The 9537-nt window shown below is 44.2% G+C and overlaps 1 protein-coding gene across 1 annotated transcript; it reads right to left on the bottom strand.

Moving 5' to 3' along the window:
* Positions 1–4729, bottom strand: ATP5F1E (ATP synthase F1 subunit epsilon). The gene is made up of 3 exons (XM_038369287.2): positions 4581–4729; positions 3807–3933; positions 1–157 (listed from the first exon to the last, which is right to left on the bottom strand). The coding sequence occupies exons 1-2, from the start codon at positions 4610–4612 to the stop codon at positions 3810–3812; spliced, it is 156 nt and encodes a 51-aa protein (XP_038225215.1). The 5' UTR covers positions 4613–4729; the 3' UTR covers positions 1–157; positions 3807–3809.
* Between the last annotated feature and the right edge of the window lie 4808 nt (positions 4730–9537).

Genomic DNA, 9537 nt, shown 5'->3' with positions numbered 1-9537 from the left:
GGTCATGGTGAACTAAAAGTTCAGTTTATTAGCATGTTGATTTACACATGCAGACAGATTTTATAGCTAACATGGAGAGACTACATTGTACATCTGCAGACCCATGACCTTGTCTTCACTTGATAGTTTGTTCATACAGTTCATCACAGGGCCAATCCTATGAGAGATTTAAAGAACATAATAAGTCTCACTAGCTCAATGAACAATGATTTATTCAACATGGAACAGCTTCAACATAAAGAGACCCATCCATGAATTTGACAGCTGTGTGGTTAGGGCATTCAACTGTTCAAATCCCTGCTCCAATTTGGGGACTCAAACTAGGAGCTCCCACCTCCCAAGTAAGTGCCCAATTTGTAAATCTAGCCCTTTGTGTTCAGAGGACAGAAAAACACCAAGACTGAAGTTACTTAGTTTGTCAACCTTTGTAACGGACGATCCTAGTTCAGTTGTTTGTATTTCACCTTTTACATTTATCTGCAAATTTTTAGAGCATTGCTCCAACTTCTTAAGAGTGACACTATGCAGACATGGTTCCTATTAACATAAATACAATGGGATTTTTGCCCATGATGCTGAAGGAAAACATGGCACCTTTACTGAGAAAGATAGATTCTCAGACTGCAGTTCTAGTCACATGACTTCATGTATTCTTTGGCCTGTTTTGACTAGCCAGACTAAACCAACAGAGACACACTAGATTTCTCATCAACAGTCATTCCAGTCCATAGATAGCTGGAAAAACTCATCTTTAATTGCTTGCAGTGTACGTACCCTTACAAGTGAAGGGACAAGTAGTATCCACCTTTCACAAGCACAAAACATTTGCTCAACGGAAAAACAATGTAGAGGAGATTAAGTTGCCTGTTAACCATCTGTGGAAGAGTTATTTAGGAATGAACTTTGGCTCTGTGTGCTAGGTTGGGCGGGGGTGAGGGGGTAGGGAGGAGCAGAGTTTAAATTCCAAATCAATCGCTTGGTCTTGTTCAAATGAAGTGGAGGAACTCCTAAAAAAAAAAAAAAAAAAATCCAAACCACAAGAGCAAAAAAAAAAAAAAAAAAAAACCCACAACACCCCACGAAACAGCTATTCAAGCTAAAACCTTTTAAGCCGCCTGTAACAGTTTGACCAAACCAGACACAAATAGAGCTCAAAGTCCCCACAATCTAAACTCTTGTTTGAGGGCTGAGAGGATCTCATTTTACTGAGCTGAGATTAAATACAGAAAGCATACAGGGAGTGGAAGATGGGAGGGATCAGCAAGGAAACCTTCCTAATTGAGGTCAGAACATGTAGGGATAAAGTGAGACGGGCTAAAAGTCGAGTAGAGTTGGACCTTGCAAAAGGGAATTAAAACCAATAGTAAAAGGTTCTATAGCCATATAAATAAGAAGAAAACTAAGAAGGAAGAAGTGGGGCCGCTTAACACTGAGGATGGAGTGGAGGTTAAAGATAATCTAGGCATGGCCCAATATCTAAACAAATACTTTGCCTCAGTCTTTAATAAGGCTAAAGAGGATCTTAGGGATAATGGTAGCATAACAAATGGGAATGAGGCTATAGAGGTAGATATTACCATATCTGAGGTAGAAGCGAAACTGAAACAGCTTAATGGGACTAAATCGGGGGGCCCAGATAATCTTCATCCAAGAATATTAAAGGAATTGGCACCTGAAATTGCAAGCCCATTAGCAAGAATTTTTAATGAATCTGTAAACTCAGGAGTAGTACCAAATGATTGGAGAATTGCTAATATAGTTCCTATTTTTAAGAAAGGAAAAAAAAGTGATCCGGGTAACTACAGGCCAGTTAGTTTGACATCTGTAGTATGCAAGGTCCTGGAAAAAATTTTGAAAGAGAAATTAGTTAAGGGCATTGAAGTCAATGGTAAATGGGACAAAATACAACATGGTTTTACAAAAGGTAGATCGTGCCAAACCAACCTAATCTCCTTTTTTGAAAAGGTAACAGATTTTTTAGATAAAGGAAATGCAGTGGATCTAATTTACCTAGATTTCAGTAAGGCATTTGATACCGTGCCACATGGGGATTTATTAGTTAAATTGAAAAAAGATGGGGATCAATATGAACATCAAAAGGTGGATAAGGAATTGGTTAAAGGGGAGACTGCAACGGGTCCTACTGAAAGAAAAACTGTCAGGTTGGAGGGAGGTTACCAGTGGCGTTCCTCAGGGATCGGTTTTGGGACCAATCTTTTTATTACTGACCTTGGCACAAAAAGTGGGAGTGTGCTAATAAAGTTTGCAGATGATACAAAGCTGGGAGGTATTGCCAATTTGGAGAAGGATCGGGATATTATACAGGAGGATCTGGATGACCTTGTAAACTGGAGGAATAGTAATAGGATGAAATTTAATAGTGAGAAGTGTAAGGTTATGCATTTAGGGATTAATAACAAGAATTTTAGTTATAAGTTGAGGACGCATCAATTAGAAGTAACGGAAGAGGAGAAGGACCTTGGAGTATTGGTTGATCATAGGATGACTATGACCTGCCAGTATGATATGGCTGTGAAAAAAGCTAATGCGGTTTTGGGATGCATCAGGAGAGGCATTTCCAGTAGGGATAAGGAGGTTTTAGTACCATTATACAAGGCACTGGTGAGACCTCACCTAGAATACTGTGTGCAGTTCTGGTCTCCCATGTTTAAAAAGGATGAATTCAAGCTGGAGCAGGTACAGAGAAGGGCTACTAGGATGATCCGAGGAATGGAAAACTTGTCTTATGAAAGGAGACTTAAGGAGCTTGGCTTGTTTAGCCTAACTAAAAGAAGGTTGAGGGGAGATATGATTGCTCTCTATAAATATATCAGAGGGATAAATATAGGAGAGGGAGAGGAATTATTTAAGCTCAGCACCAATGTGGACACAAGAACAAATGCGTATAAACTGGCCACCAGGAAGTTTAGACTTGAAATCAGACGAAGGTTTTTAACCATCAGAGGAGTGAAGTTTTGGAATAGCCTTCCAAGGGAAGCAATGGAGGCAAAAGATCTATCTGGTTTTAAGATTCTACTTGATAAGTTTATGGAGGAGATGGTATGATGGGATAATGGGATTTTGGTAAGTAATTGATCTTTAAATATTCAGGGTAAATAGGCCAAATCCCCTGAGATAGGATATTAGATGGATGGGATCTGAGTTACCCAGGAAAGAATTTTCTGTAGTATCTGGCTGGTGAATCTTGCCCATGTGCTCAGGGTTTAGCTGATCGCCATATTTGGGGTCAGGAAGGAATTTTCCTCCAGGGCAGATTGGAGAGGCCCTGGAGGTTTTTTGCCTTCCTCTGTAGCATGGGGCATGGTTGACTTGAGGGAGGCTTCTCTGCTCCTTGAAGTCTTTAAACCATGATTTAAGGACTTCAATAGCTCAGACATGGGTGAGGTTTTTCATAGGAGAGGGTGGGTGAGATTCTGTGGCCTACACTGTGCAGGAGGTCAGACTAGATGATCAGAATGGTCCCTTCTGACCTTAGTATCTATGAATCTATCTATAAATAGTTTCCCCCTATTCCTGAACCAACTGGTAGTCCAAGAAATCGGCACACAGCTCCAACACGCTACTCAACTGCCTATACAACCAGTCTTATGCACTAAGATCTGGGCTACACAGCGTACAAGTTACCTGCAGGTTTTAAGATTGTTGTTAACCTAAAAGGTAATACGAGAGGATTCCTCAATATCACTCACCTTGAGAAGAAGTTAGGAACCTATAACAAGGGATCCAAAAAACCCTTCCCAATGAAATAGTTTTTCATTTCATTTCTTCCCATACTATTTACTTACATCTTACTCCTTTTTAGGTTTCACTATTTTTATAGTGGCCACAGCAGCTTTTTCTGCCTCAGCTTTGTATTGTGGTTTCATTGCTGCTCTGACAGCCTTGGCACAGATCTGGGAATAGCGGATGTAGCTGAAAAGAGGAAACAAAAGGATGAAAATCAGGTGGGGCCCCCAAGAATTAACATAATCAGCTCCAGGGACTCTAATGCTGCTGGGAGCAGGCCAAGGTGCTGCCAACAAGTGTACTGCCACGTTTTTAGGCAGTTCCCTCTGTTGCGGGCCCTTCCTGGCGAGACCCCCTCCTCTGCCTGGTGAGGAGCCAGAACCTCGCCAGTCAGTGGGTGTGATCACACGTGGGGGGGGGGGGGAAGAGACAGGCTCTCGCCCCTTGGCCCCACGAGGCCTGAAGCGAGGGGTGTGGCAGCACCTGGCTCGAAACTGTTTCCATCGCATGCAGGGTTGGCGGTTTCGTTCAATGGCTTTCAGCCCCCTCACTACAGAATTTGTTCCAGGGTAACACCCGGGACCGCTCCCTAGCCGGGCAGCGGCCTGGCGGGGCTCCCAACCTCGGCTCCCCAGGGGCCTCCTCCCCGCCGCGCCTGGACCCCAGGCAGCCACAGGACACCCCCCCCCCTCCGCTCGGGGATACTGAGGAGCCGCTGCCCCCCTAGCGCCTGAGGCGCCTCCGAGCCAGGCCTCAGCGCTCCCCCTGCAGCCGCTCCCCTGCAGGAGACGGGGGTATAAGGCAGGCGCGGGCTGGCCGCGAGCAGCCGCTACCTGAGCCCGGCCTGTCTCCAGTACGCCACCATGGCTGCGGTTCCGGGGCCTGAGGGCGCAAGCAGCCGAAGCCCCCCAAGCACCAAGGTCAGCGCGCAGCGGAACAGGAAAGGCCGAGGAACTCGCCGGTAACCAATCAGAAGCCGACCCTTTTCGCCAATCAAAGTTTACATCACCTCAAGGAACTCGGCCAATCGCGGCCAACTAGCTGTTCCCACCAATCACAACACGCGTCCCCTGTGCCGCCAATCGGAGTGCGGGGTGACCCGGGCCCCGCCCCGTTTGCTGCCGGGGTTGGCCGCAAAGCGGTGCAGGCGGGAGGCCGGCTCGCGCTCATGGCCAACCAGCGGCCCCGGTGCGCGGCTGCGGCTGCGGCTGCGAGAAATCCCCGGCACAGCACCGGTGGCACCGCCCACCCACCGCGCGCCCCCAGCCCCTGCCGGCGAAATCTCGCCGAGGCTGAGCCGGTCCCCGTCCAAAGCAGCCCGGGGTTTGCCCCGAGCGGAGCGCCACCTCCGCAGCCCTGGCTCGGTTGTGCGAACATGATAACCCCGGCATGGGCATCGTTAACCTAAATCCCCACACCTCGGTCTGACATCCGCCTCCCCTACTGCTGCCCCAGGTGACACCCAAGATCTCTAACAAATTTATTAGAGCATAAGCCTTCGTGAGCTACAGCTCACTTCATGCTCACGGAAGCTTATGCTCTAATAAATGTGTTAGTCTCTAAGGTGCCACAAGTCCTCCTTTTCTTTTTGCGAATACAGACTAACACGGCTGCTACTCTGAAACCAAGATCTCTGTCACTGAACGAGATTCGGGGAAAACATCCCTCCCTCTCTGTTTCTTGGTGCATTCAAGAATGCCTTGTGGCAGTCAGTTCCACTCTTCCCTGATCAATGGCCAATTAGGAACCGATTCAGGGTTCCATAAAGCCATCGGAAGCCCACCTGCAGGGAACAGTTTACAGGACCAGGGCCTTTGTCAGTGTCCCCCTGGTACTTTGTGGGGGTCTTTAACACAGCAACCCGAGAGAGAGAGAAAAAAACCACACTAAAATTAGGGAAGGGGATGTAAGGGTAGGTGGGGTATCTAGAACTCTCTTGAAATTGACTAGGTTTCAAGTTGACTGTGTTCATAGAAGAATATATTGTTTATGAAAATGTTTTTTAACGTTCAACAATCTGGGGGTATTGTTAACCCTAGACACCACAGCCCCAATCCTGGCAACTCTCTCGGGACTGGCAGACCTCTGACCTCGTTTCAGAGTAGTAGGCACCTTAGTCTGTATCTGCAAAAAGAAAAGGAGGACTTGTGGCACCTTAGAGACTAACAAATTTATATGAGCACAAACTGTAGCTCACCAAAGCTTATGCTCAGATAAATTTGTTAGTCTCTAAGGTGCCACAAGTACTCCTTTTCTTTTTGCGGACCTGCATAATGTTTCAAACACTAATGGGCTGCTAAATGAGTTCAGAGGTCTGTCTAAAGGGAACCAGTTTCAGGATCAGGACCTTGGTTTTTCATTTCTAAAACCACTGCCAATAATTTGCTTGAAAATCACCAAAAGTTAAGACAAAATAAAACAGAAAGGAAACCTTAATTATTTTGCACAAGGCTGGAGAACAGTGGATGGTCTTATTCATCATCACATAATGGCATCTTACATTTATATAACACCTTTCAGTAGGGTTTTAGGTTACAACTCACTAAAATATAGCTGAAGCAAACATCTGAGATATGCTTTTATAAAATGCACATAACCCACACCCAGATAATCATATCTGAAGAGCTAAAAATTGTTAGCAAAGGTGTCTGTGGACCCTAAAATTCTCCCACACTCACTGAGACCTCAACTTTGGGAAAGTGAGGCTTTAAAAGGGTCCTCCTTTCTATACAACAAAAGAAAGCTGTCTTTTTAATATTTGTATACTCCTGAAAACTATACCCACCCTTTGCCTAAACACAGACATGGAAAGAAGGGAAAATATATACCACTAACTAGAAACCCTAATCTAATCATTTTCTACAGTGGGTTACTTTACATATATAACAATAATTTATAAAAAGATGGATGCAAGCATGCCCTCCTGCAAATTGAAGGTCAGAAATTTGAAGATGAATCTCTGAGCTTCCCTTATGGACCCTGAGCCAAAGCTCATGTAAATCAATGGACTTTGGATCAGACCCATGGAATTCTTCCACGAAGGTATGTGCATGCAAGTCTCCCACCCCAAAAAACAAAACAAAAAAAAATGGATCCCCTTGGATCAACATGGGTGTTAGGGAATCCCTGAAGACCTGTGCCATTCATGCAGATTCACTGTTCTTCCATGGCTATTCTGGGCTATGCTGCAGTCTGTTTCCATAGAAGCTACACTACTGAGGAAATTTTTGCAGAGACTGCTCCTTGGAATGCCCTTAAAGGAAACTTCTCAAGTGTGAAGTGGCTCCACTATGAAGTGAAGCCTCAAGTAGATTTACTGCTGGTTGCCTTCCGAGATGACATATGCATGTTGGCCTGCTCCTGGTGCAGGGATCCTGGGAAGGGGCAGAGACGGAGCTGTGGAGATGGATTTAAATTGGGCATGATCTGAAAACCAGCCTCTCATCCTTTCAGAGCTGTTGCCAGAAAAGCAGTATTTGAATGGTTCATCATGGAAGCAAAGCCTATTTCATTCCATCAGAGAGAAGCAGGACACTGCACTTGGCAAATCCCTCCAATAAACATATCAATCTCACACACAGAAGTCTCTACATGGCAAATAACAGGTCATTTCCCAATGCACTAGAGCTTCCACTTAGTCTAAAAACCATGATAATAAAAAATCCATACATGATAAGAATGACAACATAGCTTCCCTCGCATCCAAACCTGAGCTTTGTGGATAGCACTGATGAAAGATGTGAGACTCAGTCCTGGAGACATCTATTCATGCACAAATACAGTCTGTCACACAGCATGTACAGCAAAGGCAGTAAAAGTGAAAACGTGTCCATTTTTCCACACCAGTGTGCCTGAAAACCCTACAAGTCTGGAAGAGGGAGTTCACATTCCCTACTTGACCTTTCCACTGAGATTGCTAACCAGGGTTCCAATTAGTGCTAGTAGTGATTATTGTGTGTGTTTTAAGATGGACACTTATCTATACAGAACTGAACTTGACCAGCTCATTTCACTTAAGCCACTAATTTGCTGATTTTTAAGGGGCTACTCAACTGCTTAACATCAATTGCTGCAGTTGAAGTCAAACTTAATTTTTAAAGGCTTTTATAAAATAAAAACGTCTCACAATTTCTCCTATAATAATTTCACAAAAATTATTACAAAAGCAGATAATCTTCTTTGATGTGTTTATTTTCTTGCTTGGTTTTCTACAAATCATTTTTGCTTTCTTACTTATGAGGCATACATGGCATGTTGGAATAGTTTTCCAGCACGTAAAAAGTAACCTATTACTAAAGAAATACAAATTATTTCTACTGAACGCAAAGCACTTTGGGCACAGCAGAGAGAGTGTCAGTCAGTCAATATCAAACCCAACAAACTGAATCAACAGCCTGAAAGCACAGGTAGCATCCGTGACGAAACAAAAAAAAGGACAGAAAGCAGCACTGGAATATGTTCACCTCCATTGTGCCAACAAATTAGGTGTTGCACAGCTAACTGTTCTATTTGTTAAATCCAAGTTATTTTAGTATTGGTGGGAGAGAAGGAAGGGTTATTTTTAAACTAGGGTTGCTTTGACGTGTTACACCTGATGATTTCATTAGATAAATACCATAGCTCCAAGCAAGGTAATTTGATGCCTTATGTGTTGCCCAAACCCCCAAGATAATTTATTAGGATATTAGCAGCTCTGGGTAACTTTATCCCACTAAATGTTACTCTACTTTTCTCCGTCTTCCCAACTCCATCTTGTGCCTGTCTTTCTAGCTCTGTCTCTCTCTCTCCCCCTTTGGTCTTTCTTTTTTTCATCCTGCCTTCCACTTTTGTCCATGTCTTTCCTCTCACCATAGATCAGCGTGACATAGTACCTGCCTTGAATTGCGCACACTTCACTCAAGTTTTGCAAACATGCAAACTGAGTGCAATTATTTGACCATTTAGCCCTTTTGTCATCCGTTGATCTTTGGTAGGAAGATGAAAATTCAATACGTGTTTTTAAAAAGAGAAAGGGCTCTGAGAGAGGTAGCAGGCTGAGACAGAATGAGGCTTAGTGTATGAACATAAAAGCAGAGCTCTACAAAAACCTCTATAATATAGATGACTAACTTTTCTGCAGTCATAAACAAGGCACCACTACAGATCTGTACAAACTGTTTTCATACCCAGGGTTGAAAACAATTTATAGAACTCTCCCCAAACCCAGAACTCTCCCAAAAAGGAACTCATTTAGAGAGCTCTGACAGAGAGGTCCTGAGATGCTAAAGAGGTGAGATTGGAAAGGTCCAGAGAAACTGAAGAGGTGAGAGAAGAGGCATCCTGAAAGGTGAGGTCAGAGAGGTCCAGAAAGGGTGAAGAGATGAGATTAGAAACATCCAGAGAGGTTGATAAGGATAAATCAAAGGAACCCTGAGATGTTAAAGTGTTAAAATTAGTGAGGTCTAGTGAAGGTGAAGTGGTCGAAGAGGTGAGATCAGATACATCCAGAGAGGGTGAAGAGACTGCATAAGGAAGGTCGAAGGAAGCTGAAGAGGTGTGACTGGAGAAGTCTAGGGAGGGTGAAGATGAGAGACTGGAGAGGTCCAAGGAGGCAGAAGAAGTGGAACTAGAAAGGTCCAATGAGATTGAAGAGGTGAGACTGGAGAGCTGCAAGGAATCTGAAGACGCGAGACTGGAGAGCTCCAAGGAAATTGAAGTGGTAATGCTGGAGACATCCAGAGAGGCCAAAGAACTGCAACTGGAGAGGTCCAGAGAAGATGAAGAAGTGAGATCAGAGAGGTCCAGGGAGGA

Source organism: Dermochelys coriacea, chromosome 13 (assembly GCF_009764565.3).
Source record: "Dermochelys coriacea isolate rDerCor1 chromosome 13, rDerCor1.pri.v4, whole genome shotgun sequence".
In the NCBI taxonomy this organism is placed as follows: Eukaryota; Metazoa; Chordata; order Testudines; family Dermochelyidae; genus Dermochelys; species Dermochelys coriacea.
The sequence above is the reverse complement of the archived record's forward strand: the minus strand, read 5'-3'. Positions and strand labels throughout refer to the sequence as shown.